We start from the raw sequence: 14,555 nt of genomic DNA, 5'->3' as shown, positions 1-14,555 counted from the left end.
GGCTCATGACTCTCCTGTGGAACCCTCAGACAGAAGTCGAGCATCGCTATAATGAGAGCCATGCAGCCACACGCATCGTCGTCAAACAGACAATTGGTGTGCTCAAGCAGCACTTCTGATGCCTGGACCATTCTGGAGGCTGCCTGCAATACTCCCCTCAGAAGGTCTCTGAGTTCATTGTGGTGTGCTGCATGCTGCACAACTTAGCCTTCATGAGGGGACAGGATTTGCCACTGGGGATTGCAGGACCACTTCAGGAGAAAGGTGGGGGTGGGGAGGAGGAGAAAGAAGACGATGAAGAGAAGCCTGATGACGAACCCATGCTACCACAACCACAGGTGAAGCATCATGGAGATTTCGCCACTGCAGAAGCCTTGCGTCGGCAGCTCATAATTGAACGCTTTGCTTGAAGAGTGAACGGCAGGTTTGAGTGTTGCCTGGCTACTCTATCCCACCATGTTGACTATTCCCCCTCTTAATCTGCAAATGAGACACTACACAGAAATGGTTACAGTGAACAAAAAAAATGTATTTAACATTGTAAACTTTGTAACCCTTATTATGAGACTTAAACAAATAAAATGAATCCTGCAGTATGATGATTCAACAACATTATCAACAAACAACATAATCCAGTGTGATACTTTAACATAATCTGTAACATAATACTGTAACATAAAACATACAATGTATCCAGCATCAACAACATAATGCAGCAACATCATATCCTGCCCAACTATTTTTTTCCACCGTCTTTTGCTCCCCTTCCCCTTCCCCCTTTCCTTTGCCTGCTGCCCCTATCCAAAGTAGCACCAAAATGGCATGCAGCAAGGCTGCCAGCGCGCTGCTGTGTTGGGGGGATAGACAATGGAGACGCCGTCTGGGGACACACTGGAGCAGCTCATGGCATGGAAGGCCCAGCTTCTGACTGGCTAGCCTCTTTATCGCGTCGCCAGTCATAGGTGGTTTGGGTGTGACAGTGGGGAATGCAGAGAGTATGACGGCAGGCATGGACTGCATCACCTGCCCAAGCTGAAGCAGAGTTTGTGCCTGTGATGCGCCATATTCTGCAAGGGATCATGCCACACTCTCCGGGACTCCATTGTCACAGCTGGAGGCCACCAGCCTCGTATTGACAAGTATGGCCTCACTGGTATCACAGCTCGCACTGACAATCTGCGACCCTACCTCTGTAATGGTCGCTTTCAGACTGTCGATGCTAGCAGGAATCCTACGCAAGACAGCAAGGAGCTGATGGCTGACCTGGATGCTCTTCCTGGACATTCCCACCATGTCCAGTTCCACGTCTGCCTGTCTATCAGCAGACCAACTTTGCCGACTCGCCCTCCGGAGAGATGGCGTGTGGGATTCAACCCCAGCACTGCGTTGCTGCACGCCCCTGGTCCTAGGAGCCTCTTCGTCGAACCCCGAAAACGTCACATCGTCCTCAGAGGAGCTGAGTGCCGATGGTGGAACAGTGGTGGATTGATGCTGCGCCGAATGCTGTGCCAGAGTCGGCTCATCGGTATCCACCTCCTCCAGACAATGGCCTGATGTGGAGTGGTCCCTTGAGGGTTGCTGCGCCTGTAGCTGGTCATCTGGAAATAGAAAGAAACAGATGAGTGGTTAGCATCGGGGAGGGCAGGGTGACATGAGGAAGGTCGCATAGCATAGGCTCATTTGAAGGACCGTCGCTACTCCATTATATCTAGTCCAGAGACACTACAGGATTTTGCCCCAACCTAGTCCAGAAACACTGCATGACATTGCCCCAACCATAGTCCAAAGACACTGCAGGACATTGCCCCAATTATCCCAGGGAGTGTGCAGGACTTACCCTCAGTATCCGAAAGGGGGTCAACCCCCTCCCCCCCTTCCCCACCCAGAGGTAGCTGCCCGACCTGTGATGCCGATGATGCCTGCCACTCTGTCCTCAGTGTCAGTAAGTGGCAGGATCTGTGGCAGGACCTGTCCACACCTGCTTACAGCGATTATGAGACTTCTTTGCCTGAAAGATGAAAATGGGAATGGTTACAAGAGGGTCCATCTGCTCTTGTGGCACAGATAGCCACCAAAGCACTTACGTCATTCTGTCTGAATGTAATACAGTCCTCTGTGTAATGGCCTTGGAAGTTGCACGTGGTTCATCAGGAGGACAACGAAGTGCGGGGCCATCTTATGACATCTCAGAAAGCAATCATAATAATGTGTAATAATAATTCATGGCAAATAAGGTGCCAAACTAAGTCCACCTATGTGTCATGCATTTTAGGAGGCAACCCATAGAGTGCTGAGTGGCACCAACAGCATGAGAACAAATAGTGTGTCAGATTTATAATTGAAGTAATGAAGGAGTGCATGAATTAAAATTGTACTCTGACGACCCTTGGCAGATCATTAAACTTCTTTCGGCATCGTGTGCCAGTCCTGACCACAATGTGAGGCAGAGACCTCCTCAACGATTTCCCTCCAAATTCTTTTAAATATGATGGCAGTGGTCTAGATCCACCCCGAAGATGCAACTCCCACCATCTTCTTTCCACAGCCCCCACTAGAGCTTCATTAGCCTCGTGGTTGAATCGCCTGGCACGCTGTCTGGAATCGTCGTCCTCCATAATCAAAATCCAAATGTTAAATGGCTGATTCTAGTTATACTGCGCATGCGCGCGGCTGCATCCTGTATTAGCGTTTGCGACTGGAAACATAGAAACATAGAAACATAGAAAATAGGTGCAGGAGTAGGCCATTCAGCCCTTCTAGCCTGCACCACCATTTAATGAGTTCATGGCTGAACATGCAACTTCAGTACCCCCTTCCTGCTTTCTCGCCATACCCCTTGATCCCCCGAGTAGTAAGGACTTCATCTAACTCCCTTTTGAATATATTTAGTGAATTGGCCTCAACTACTTTCTGTGGTAGAGAATTCCACAGGTTCACCACTCTCTGGGTGAAGAAGTTTCTCCTCATCTCGGTCCTAAATGGCTTACCCCTTATCCTGGAGATCAGACCAGAAGCGTGGGAAGGGGGAAAAAAATTGCACACGTGCAGAATGGCCAATTTTTTTCAGTGCCGGAACTTTCGGCTCTGGCGCACAAAGTCTGTGGTGCAACGCCAGAGTTAACGCTAACGCTCCTCGTGATCTTTCATTTGCCAAAAGATCCTCGTTCTGGCACTAACGTTAACCTGGTGCTAAATTTTTGGCTCCACTGCAAATTGCGCCCGGAAATGGACGAAAACACAAAAAGCCGAAAATCCAGCCCAAGAAGTTCCTTTTAAGTTTGTTGCTTTAAAATATTCTGAAATTTTAAACTTTGTGAACTTTTCTCACTTAAAGGAAAGAAGACCTCATTCGAATTATCGATGAAGAAATTGAGCGAGAGAAACAAGCAGCAGATACCATCATCAAAAACATGGCAGAAGAGAAGCAAGCCAAATACATGAAAATGAAAGTAATTAATGAGCATCTATTACAGGTGAGTGACTGACTATTTTTTGAAGGAAATGGTGACCATAAGTTCAAAATACATTCACCAGAGAAAATGTGAAAGTTTTGACCAAGATTAAAATAACATGGAGAACGCATTTCATCAGTGAGATTTCTGGGAGACACTCTAGGGGCCGAAATTGCCCCTTTTTTGCACCCCGTTAGCGCTGCCGGCAGGCTGAGCCCCGGATGAGCCGCGGGGCAATTTCGGCCCTTCTCTACACAATTCTGACTGGTACAGAATATCACTGAGACTCTTGCACTATATTTACATTACAGTTGTAGGATCACTTTGCACCAACACTAAGAAAGCAAAGCAGAGTGAGACTATAGTTCTAATAAAATGCAGCCATAGATGTTCACTTATTACATTCTTCGAGATAATGGCCCTGAAATTCCAGCTTCCACGGGTCCATACGGAGTGCGTACGGACCCGGGGAGACATTGCAAAAGCTGTTTTTTGGCACGCAATGCGCATGCGCTGAAAACCAGCATTTCCGATCTGTTAAGCTCTGGCTTGACAGATCGCACGCATCTCGGCAGCAAGTACATTCGCATGAGCAAGATTGCGGTATTTGCCCATCTCGTGCCCAACAAATGTCCTTAAAACTCTTGCACCTGGTAAAAGCAGGCGCATAGAGTACTTTTACCAGCATTAAGAGTTTTAAAACATAAAAAACATATAAAAAAATAAAATTTTATACCACATTTTCCTGTTAAAAACCCTACCCACTAAGGTAAGTTTATTTTAAACCCTAATTACAAAACTTTTTTTTAAATTGGAAAAGTATATATTTTTTTCTCAAACATTTATTAACTTTAATTTCAATTAATTCTAAGTATGTGAGGTGTGTTTTTTATTTTTTTTATTACAGTGTTTAGTGTTTGTGTTTTTTTCTCATTAATAGCAATGAGAACTCGTAGATACGGAGTTCTCGTTGCTATTAATGAGAATACTTTACCTGATTGCACCTTTCGCGTTGGAACCTCGAGGACAGGAGTGCGTTCTGCAGCACTGGAAGAGAAGGCCTCCCTACTGGAATCCCAGGCGCCTCCGGGACCACCAGGTAATATCGTAAGAATTCTACGGTCGGAGGTGTTCGGCCGAATTTCAGGGCCATTGTAACTTTGCAGACTCAGAAATTCATACTCTAAATGTTCTAACACTCTTCTGCTTCAATGTTGGCCTCTAATAATTGTCCCTTTACTGTGAATATACAGTGGGGATAGATTCTGACAAATTTACACAAATATGAACATAACAGTGCTCTTGCACTTTGGCTAGTTTTGCACACGCCTTAATTCATGCTTTTGCAGATCCTTTCTGGCTTACAAACTCCTTACAAACTTTCTCCGATTTTCCTTTTATGCACAGTATCAGTTGCAATGTATGCAGCATGAAGAACCCAGAAGGCCTACGGGTTCAATTTTCCCCGGTCGTTTGCGCCGTTTTTTTGGCACGCGCCTTTTTTTTCTGGTTATTTATTTTTTTCCAAGTTTCCCCCTGACTTAGTTATGATTTTTCTAGGCCAGTTTTTTTGACGTCATGTCTGTGCCATTTTTTTCAATTGTTCGCAGTTTGGCCAACATTTATTTCTCTTAGGTCGGCGTATCTGGACACTCCCGAAAAACCTTCCGGTAAGTTAAGAAAACCAGCGCACATTCACAAATCTGCGCTGAAAGATGTCATTGTTTTTAAATCGAAGATTTTGGAGGGAGTCGAGAGCACTGTCAAAATCAATAATAAAGTTCAACTTTTTTTTTATCTGTCAATGTAGAAGTGTAAATTTGTTGGATTTCAGAAGTTCTCTCTTTTTTACTCACTCAAACGAATGTCTTGAAGCAGGGTTTGACTGGCAGAATAGGCCCAGTGCCCGGACACAGCGGCTCAGGGTTCGGCTACGAAACAAGGCGGGGTGGGGGTGGTGGTGGGGAGAAGAGAGAGAGAGCGAGGTGCCGATCGCAAGGCTTCGAGCGTAGGAAAGGAGAGAAAAAAGTCACAAGACTACAATTAGTAAAGGCTGGGGGGAGGAGAGAGAGATGCCGATTGGAAGGCTTGGAGCTCGGGGAGGGGGTGGGAAAGAAAGAGAAGTCACAACACTCGAGGGGGCGGAGGGGGAAAGGAGAAGTCACAATACCTTTGGGTGTGGTCCATCCATACAGACCTGGAGAGACACAACTGCAAACCTGTGCTGCCTGCTTCTTTCAAAGGTTAAATTTAAGTATGGGGATAATACTGACAATGCCTTCCACATGGACATGTTTACTGTTTGGAGCTGTTCTGTAATGTTGTGTTGTGTTAATGGAACATGATTCAGTTTTAATGTAAAATATATTTTATTCAAAAGTTTACAATAACTTAACTTTAATAAAATTATTCTTGTATCAAACTTTACTTTAAGATCACTCTTTAAGATCACTTATAAACTTGTAAATTTACATAACTTACAAAAAACTTTCAATTTGAGAACAGTTACATCAGTAACAATAATAATAACAACAGCAGCAGCAAAGTAAGGCTGCACCCATCTCTCATCCCCCTTATTGTAACACCGCCTGCTGAGCTTGGTCTTGGACACTCCACCATCCCTGCCCGCAGGCGGTGGCACAGTGTTTCTGGGCTTGATACCAAGCTTATTCTTTCTAACATCTCGGGTACTGCGCACTTCTTGAGGGTGGGGGGGCGTCAGGCGGCATGTTGGAGGGTCCAGGTGGCAAATTGGAGGGCCCGGCTTTGGGCTCTTCAGAGATTGGTGTGGGGATTGGAGTGGGAGTGACAGTTGATTTTGTCAATGGATGCGAGGTCTGGGCGTGTTCCCTTGATGCAGCAGCTAACTCCAACATGCCGTCCCTTGTGCCCTGACAATGTCTCAACGACCTGCAACATTCCCTCCCTCCTGGTCAGTGACGTGGTTTGCAGTACCTCTGACATTCCTTCCCTCATGGCCACTATTCCCTCACTGATGGTCCTAGATATCGTTCCCATTTCTCGTGAGAGTGTTGTTACTTCTCCCGACAGTCCCGCTACCTCATCGCTCACCCCGCTGGCGTCCAGGAGTGATCGAGTAAGGTCAATGCTCTCCACACTCAATGACATAATCTAAACCACATCTGTTAGATCTCGCGCCTCAGGAGAGCATAGTCGAGCTCTCCTTCCCCCTCCTCCCCATGGATGTGGCTCGCACCCCAACTCTGGGACCCGCAGCCTAGGACGGTGGGGCCCTGCGTGTGCCTCGCTGCACCACACCACTGGGACCCGTAACCTCGGAAGGTGTGAAACCATGGAATGCCTCACCAGCACTCAAACCACTAGTCACGGAAGGGGCTGTCACCTCCATGAGCGGCACCTCCCCCAAAGTCAGTACAACAGTGGGAGCTTCATCTAGCTCCATCTCCTCCCTCTCACCCCCATGGATGGATTGGAAGATATTCTCCTCTTCAGGCTCGTCCGCATCAGAATCTTCTCCTGCATCATCCGGGTTGGCCTCAAGTTCTGCAAAATATAACAGAACCGTCAAATGGTTAGCAGCAGAGGAGGGGGCACGATGGGTGGCATGAGTAGGCTCACACATCACAGGCCAGGTAGCAGGTTGATTTGAAGGGCCACAATGAATTTGCAGGACTTACCCTCTCCCTCGAGCATGGGCCCAGCTTGTGCAGTACTGATTGCTTTTTTCCAGGCAGGACCCATCAAAGCAGCGGCCCTCTCTTCCAAGGGTGTCAGTGGGTGCAGATTTGCCGGGCCTTCTCCTGTTTGAGTTCCTTCCCTTTTATTATGTGCCACCTTCCTCTGCAAAGATAAAAATGCAACTTTTTAGAGAGGGTGTCTTTCTGCTTGATGGGACATATACAGCTGGTCACATTTACAATTGCATTGAATAAATGAAAATATTACTTGCACTAACTACAAGGACCCGCCATTTCTTTTTACATTGGCCTCCAGATCTCATGGTATTCATACTGCGCAGTAATCTTCTACAACTTGGTTCCAGCGTTTCTTCATTTCTTTTGTGTCCAGCTCCTGCCATCTGTTCTCAATCACAGTAACTATTGCCTCCACCTCTTCCTGTAAGAAATTCTTGGTCCTTGCATTGCGTTGCATCTTGTACTGCTGCAGCTGTGATTTTTCCAATGCTCTCACGCAGCACTTGTGACACGCACAACTGGCTCTTTTGGAGGAGCGGTGGAGGTCGGGGCGGAGCAGGTCGGGAATAGCGAGGCCCATAAAAGGGGCCCAGTAGTCAGAGGGGCGGCGGAAGTCGGAACGGAGCAGGTCGGAAGCAGCGAGGCCCATAAAAGGGGCCCAGCAGTCGGAGGAGCGGCGGAGGTCGGGAGCAGTGAGGCCCATAAAAGGGGCCCAGCAATCGGAGGAGCCAGCTGGTGCAGGGGCAGAAGGTAAACAAAGAAGTAAAAAGAAATCGAAGGGTGACGTCACAGCCAAGCGGGTAAGTGATTGGCTGGTGGATTGGTGAGTATTTAATCTTTTTCTTTTTCTTTTCTTATCAGAAGGTAACCTTTGGAATTGATGCCAAATTAAGTTAATTTAAGGGTTAAGTCATGGCAGGAGAGCCCAGACCCGTGTCATGCACCTCCTGTGCTATGTGGGAAGTCAGACAGACCGCATTGCGGCACTGGAGCTGCGCATGGATTCACTCTGGAGCATCCGTGATGCTGAGGATGTCATGAATAGCACGTTTAGTGATTTGGTCACACCGCAGGTAAAGGTTATCTAGGCAGATAGGGAATGGGTGACCATCAGGCAGAGCAGTGGAAGGAAGATAGTGCAGGGGTCCCCTGCAGTCATCTCTCTCCAAAACAGATATACCGTTTTGGGTACTGTTGGGGGAGATGACTCATCAGGGGAAGGCAGCAGCAGCCAAGTTCATCGCACCATGGGTGGCTCTGCTGCACAGGAGGGTAGGAAAAAGAGTGGGAGAGCTATAGTGGTAGGGGATTCTATTGTAAGGGGAATAGATAGGCGTTTCTGCGGCCGCAATCGAGACTCCAGGATAGTATATTGCCTCCCTGGTGCAAGGGTCAAGGATGTCTCAGAGCGGCTGCAGGGCATTCTCGAGGGGGAGGGTGAACAGCCAGTTGCCGTGGTGCATATAGGTACCACCGATATAGGTAAAAAAACGGGATGAGGTCCTACAAGCTGAATTTAGGGAGCTAGGAGTTAAATTAAAAAGTAGGACCTCAAAGGTAGTAATCTCAGGATTGCTACCTGTGCCACGTGCTAGTCAGAATAGAAATAGCAGGATAATTAAGATTAATACGTGGCTTGAGGAATGGTGCAAGAGGGAGGGATTTAAATTCCTTGGACATTAGAACCGGTTCTGGGGGAGGTGGGACCAGTACAAACCAGACGGTCTGCACCTGGGCAGGACCGGAACCGATGTCCAAGGGGGAGTGTTTGCTAGTGCTGTTGGCGGGGGGGGGGGTTAAACTAATATGGCAGGGGGATGGGAATCTAGGCAGGGAGACGGAGGGAAGTAAAATGGGGGAAGAAGCAAAAGGTAGAAAGGAGATAAGGAAAAGTGGAGGTCAGAGAAATCAAAGGCAAAAATCAAAAAGGGCCACATTACAACATAATTCAAAAAAGGACAAAGGGTGTTTAAAAAAAAAAAAAAACACCCTGAAGGCTCTTTGTTTCAATGCGAGGAACATTCGTAATTAGGTGGATGAATTAACTGCGCAGATAGCTGATAACGGATATGATTTAATTGGGATTACGGAGACATGGCTCCAGGGCGACCAAGGCTGGGAACTCAACATCCAGGGGTATTCAATATTCAAGAAGGATAGATAGAAAGGAAAACGAGGTGGGGTAGCATTGCTGGTTAAAGAGGAGATTAATGCAATAGTAAGGAAGGACATTAGCTTGGATGATGTGGAATCTGTATGCATAGAGCTGCGGAACACCAAAGGGCAGAAAACGCTGGTGGGAGTTGTGTACAGACCACCAAACAGCAGTAGTGAGGTTGGGGATGGCATCAAACAGGAAATGAGGGATGTGTGCAATAAAGGTACAGCAGTTATCATGGGTGACTTTAATCTACATATAGATTGGGCTAACCAAACTGGTAGCAATACGGTGGAGGAGGATTTCCTGGAATGTATAAGGGATGGTTTTCTAGACCAATATGTCGAGGAACCAACTAGAGGGCTGGCCATTCTAGACTGGGTGTTGTGTAACGAGAGAGTATTAATGAGCAATCTTGTTGTGCGAGACCCCTTGGGGAAGAGTGACCATAATATAGTAGAAATCTTCATTAAGATGAAGAGTGACACAGTTAATTCAGAGACTAGGGTCCTGAACTTAAGGAAAGGTAACTTCGATGGTATGAGACGTGAATTGGCTAGGATAGACAGACGAATGATACTTAAAGGGTTGACAATGGATAGGTAATGGCAGACATTTAAAGATCACATGGATGAACTTCAATAATTGTACATCCCTGTCTGGAGTAAAAACAAAACGGGGAAGGTGGCTCAACCATGGCTAACAAGGGAAATTAGGGATAGTGTTAAATCCAAGGAAGAGGCATATAAATTGGCCAGAAAAAAGCACAAATCTGAGGACTGGGAGAAATTTAGAATTCAACAGAGGAGGACAAAGGGTTTAATTAGGAGGGGGGAAATAGAGTATGAGAGGAAGCTTGCGGGGAACATAAAAACTGACTGCAAAAGCTTCTATACATATGTGAAGAGAAAAAGATTAGTGAAGACAAATGTAGGTCCCTTGCAGTCAGAATCAGGTGTATTTATAATAGGGAACAAAGTAATGGCAGACCAATTGAACAAATACTTTGGTTCTGTTTTCACTAAGGAAGACACAAATAGCCTTCCGGAAATACTAGGGGACCGAGGGTCTAGCGAGAAGGAGGAACTGAAGGAAATCCTTATTAGTCAGGAAATTGTGTTCGGGAAATTAATGGGATTAAAGGCCGATATATCCCCAGGGCCTGATAGCCTGTATCCCAGAGAACTTAAGGAAGTAGAAAATAGTGGATGCATTGGTGGTAATTTTCCAACATTCTATAGACTCTGGATCAGTTCCTATGGATTGGAGGGAAGCTAATGTAACCCCACTTTTTAAAAAAGGAGGGAGAGAGAAAACTGAATTATAGACCGGTTAGCCTGACATCGGTAGCGGGGTAAATGTTGGAAACAATTATTAAAGATGTAATAGCAGCGCATTTGGAAAGCAGTGACGGGATCAGTCCAAGTCAGCATGGATTTATAAAAGGGAAATCATGCTTGACAAATCTTCTGGAATCTTTTGAGGATGTAACTACTAGAGTGGACAAGGGAGAATCAGTGGATGTGGTGTATTTGAACTTTCAAAAGGCTTTTGACAAGGTCGCACACAAGAGATTAGTGTGCAAAATTAAAGCACATGGTATTGGGGTAATGTATTGATGTGGATAGAGAAGTGGTTGGCAGACAGGAAGCAAAGAGTAGGAATAAACAGGTCCTTTTCAGAATGGCAGGCAGTGACTAGTGGGGTACCGCAAGGTTCAGTGCTGGAACCCCAGCTATTTACAATATACGTTAATGATTTAGACGAAGAAATTGAATGTCATATCTCCAAGTTTGCAGATGACACTAAGCTGGGTGGCAGGGTGAGTTGTGAGGAGGATGCTTGGAGGCTGCAGGGTGACTTGGGACAGGTCAGGTGAGTGGACAAATGCATGGCAGATGCAGTATAATGTGGATAAATGTGAGGTTATCCACTTTGGTGGCAAAAATAGGAAGGCAGAATATTATCTGAATGGTGAGGTGCAAAGAGACCTGGGTGTCATGGTACATCAGTCATTGAAGGTTGGCATGCAGGTACAGCAGGCAGTGAAGAAGGCAAATGGCATGTTAGATGCAGGAAGAATGTTCCCAATGTTGGGGAAGTCCAGAACCAGGGGTCACAGTCTGAGGATAAGGGGTAAGCCATTTAGGACCGAGATGAGGAGAAACTTCTTCACCCAGAGAGTGGTGAACCTGTGGAATTCTCTACCACAGAAAGTAGTTGAGGCCAATTCACTAAATATATTCAAAAGGGAGTTAGATGAAGTCCTTACTACTCGGGGGATCAAGGGTTATGGCGAGAAAGCAGGAAGGGGGTACTGAAGTTTCATGTTCAGCCATGAACTCATTGAATGGCGGTGCAGGCTAGAAGGGCTGAATGGCCTGCTCCTGCACCTATTTTCTATGTTTCTATGTTGGCCTTCATAGCGAGAGGATTTGACTATAGGAGCAGGGAGATCTTACTGCAGTTGTACAGGGCCTTGGTGAGGCCACACCTTGAATAGCGTGTACAGTTTGGGTCTCCTAATCTGAGGAAGGACATTCTTGCTATTGAGGGAATGCAGCAAAGGTTCACCAGACTGATTCCCGGATGGCAGGACTGACATATGAAGAAAGACTGGATCGACTAGGCTTATATTCACTGCAATTTAGAAGAATGAGAGGGGATATCATAGAAACATATACAATTCTGACGAGATTGAACAGGTTAGATGCAGGAAAAATTTTCCTGATGTTGGGGAAGTCCAGAATCAGGGATCACAGTCTAAGGATAGGGGGTAAGCCATTTAGGACCGAGATGAGGAGAAACTTCTTCACTCAGAGAATTGGGAACCTGTGGAATTCTCTACCAATGAAAGTTGTTGAGGATAGTTTGCTCGATATATTCAAGAGGAAGTTAGATGTGGCCCTTGCAGCTAAAGGGATCAAAGGGTATGGAGAGAAAGCAAGAATGGGATACTAAAGTTGCATGATCAGCCATGATCATATTGAATGGTGGTGCAGGCTCGAAGGGCCGAATGGCCTACTCCTGTCCCTATTTTCTATGTTTCTATGTTAAAAATGGCCGTTTGCCAAATCCGAGCTGCACTGGGCATGCATGTCCATTGGAATGACATCAAAAATGTAACTTTTATTTCCCGTGCATGCGCAGAAGGTGTGGCATCGTTTTTTGGTGCAGACAGCAGGCTCCACCACCCAAGGCGACAGGACACACTGCGCGGCGCCAAATTCGAATTATGCATCGGGGAAACTTTTGCAAAATATTTCTGGCACATTTCTGGCCTAGAAAAACTTGGGGAAAATTGAGCCCTACGTTTTGAATTTTATTATAATTTTACAACTCATTTTTAAAATGTTATTCTGCCATCTTTTGTTCCCTCACCTGCCATTGTCAAAGTAAAATACTGTGTTCTGGATCCCAAAATCCCCCTTTTATTCTGTCACAGACTGTAATCCACTCCCTGCTCTATTTTCTGAGTCCCTTTCATTCCTTTCTCCCATGGGTACAGTTATGAATTTAAGCATTAGAGAGCTTTCTGGGGTTAGGTCACCTTCACTGGCGGCCACAAAATATGTACAAGAAGTATATTGCAGTAGAATCCTGTAAAATCTGTGCAATAGATTTCTGAGGAAGGGTGTTAAAGGAAACTGTGGCCTCGAAGAATTCCTTTAACCATTTTCCATGGTAGGTAATCCAGAGAGGAGCAGACTTCATTGGTGTTGCTACTCAATTTATTTTATGGAGAATTTTACTTACTACGCCATTTTCTTGCATTTCTAACTGATCATAGTCAAGGCTGACCTGAAGGATACCATGTGCCAATGTAACTGAAAAGGCTTCATTATTTGCATTCACTTGAGTCCACATATTTCTAATATCATTGTCTGTTTTGGTCAAAAAGGCAGAAAACTGTTTCTTGGCTCCTGATTACTACGCTCCGAAGGGATGTCTGGCCAGGCTGGACAGGATGGAGTTTCAATAATGTTTTCCTGTTTCGTTTGTAATAACCCTTTCCTGTTTAGCTAGGTGCTGAAACTGTTTCACGCTTTATGTTTTAACAGCATCTGAAAATTGAAATTTCAGCAGGAATAAACAATAAGTTTGTATTATTATACACTAGATTTGAGGGGAAATTGCAATGTCATAATATGCTTTGAGTAAATGGCTAATGCATGTGAGGGTACAGTAGCATAGTGGTTATGTTACTGGACTAGTAATCCAGAAACCGTGACGAATGATCCAGAGATGTGAATTCAAATCCCACCATGGCAGTTGGGGAATTTAAATTCAGTTAATAATAAAACAAGTATCAGTAATAGTGACTGCGAAACCATGATTGTCGTAAAAAACCATCTGGTTCACTAATGTCCTTTAAGGAAGGAAAACTGCCCTCCTTACCTGGTCTGGCCTATATGTGACTCCAGACCCACAGCAATGTGGTTGACTTTTAGCTGCCCTCTGAAATGGTCAAGCAAGCCACTCAGTTGTCAAGGTGGTGGCAGACCACCTTCCCAAGGGCAATTAGGGATGGGCAATAAATGCTGGCCTTGCCAGTGATGCCCACATCCCAGGAAAGAATCATTTAAAAAAAAAACATAGAATCCAGCGTCTGAAAATTGAAATTTCAGCAGGAATAAACAATAAGTTAGTTGTATTATACAATAGATTTGAGGGAAAATTGCAATGTCACAATATTTTGAGTAAATGGCTACTGCATGCGGTCACAATTGCACATAACATCTTAGGCCTTCACACAAGCATAATGTAAGGTTGTAATTATATTACAGGCACCATTTTAAGACTGATACCTGTTTTGAGCCATGTAGGTCCACCATTGTTCTTGTACTGCCAGGAAACATCAGGACAGGTTTGATGAAAATGATCAGGAGATCGAAGAACTAATAGATCGCAAGCGCAAAGCATTTCTGAGCCTCAAGCAACAACCCAACTCGGGAGTTGCAAAACAACATTACAAACGGCTTAAGGCTCAGGTCCAACAAAAAACCCGGGACCTAAAGAACAGGTGATGGATGGAGAAAGCACAGGAGATACAACAACTGGCCGACAGCCACGATATGCGAGGATTCTTCGCTGCAGTCAAGGCCACCTACAGTCCAAACTCCCAAGGCCCCACCCCACTCCTGGCCAAGAACGGCGAAACACTCATCAAGAACACTGAGGCTGTCAGGGCCCGATGGAAGGAACACTTTGAAGATCTCCTCAATCGAGACTCTGCCTTTGACTCGAGTGTTCTTGACTCCATCCCGC

The 14,555-nt window shown here is 45.6% G+C and overlaps 1 protein-coding gene across 2 annotated transcripts in view; it reads left to right on the top strand.

Moving 5' to 3' along the window:
* Positions 1-14,555, top strand: part of ift74 (intraflagellar transport 74) — a 176,758-nt gene that overhangs the window by 60,130 nt on the left and 102,073 nt on the right. For both annotated transcript variants that reach the window (XM_070886712.1, XM_070886720.1), the window contains exon 8: positions 3,335-3,473. In XM_070886712.1, coding sequence (XP_070742813.1) covers positions 3,335-3,473 — 139 coding nt within the window. The remainder of the gene's footprint in view (positions 1-3,334; positions 3,474-14,555) is intronic.

This window comes from Pristiophorus japonicus, chromosome 1, assembly GCF_044704955.1.
Source record: "Pristiophorus japonicus isolate sPriJap1 chromosome 1, sPriJap1.hap1, whole genome shotgun sequence".
NCBI classification, from domain to species: Eukaryota; Metazoa; Chordata; class Chondrichthyes; family Pristiophoridae; genus Pristiophorus; species Pristiophorus japonicus.
The sequence above is the reverse complement of the archived record's forward strand: the minus strand, read 5'-3'. Positions and strand labels throughout refer to the sequence as shown.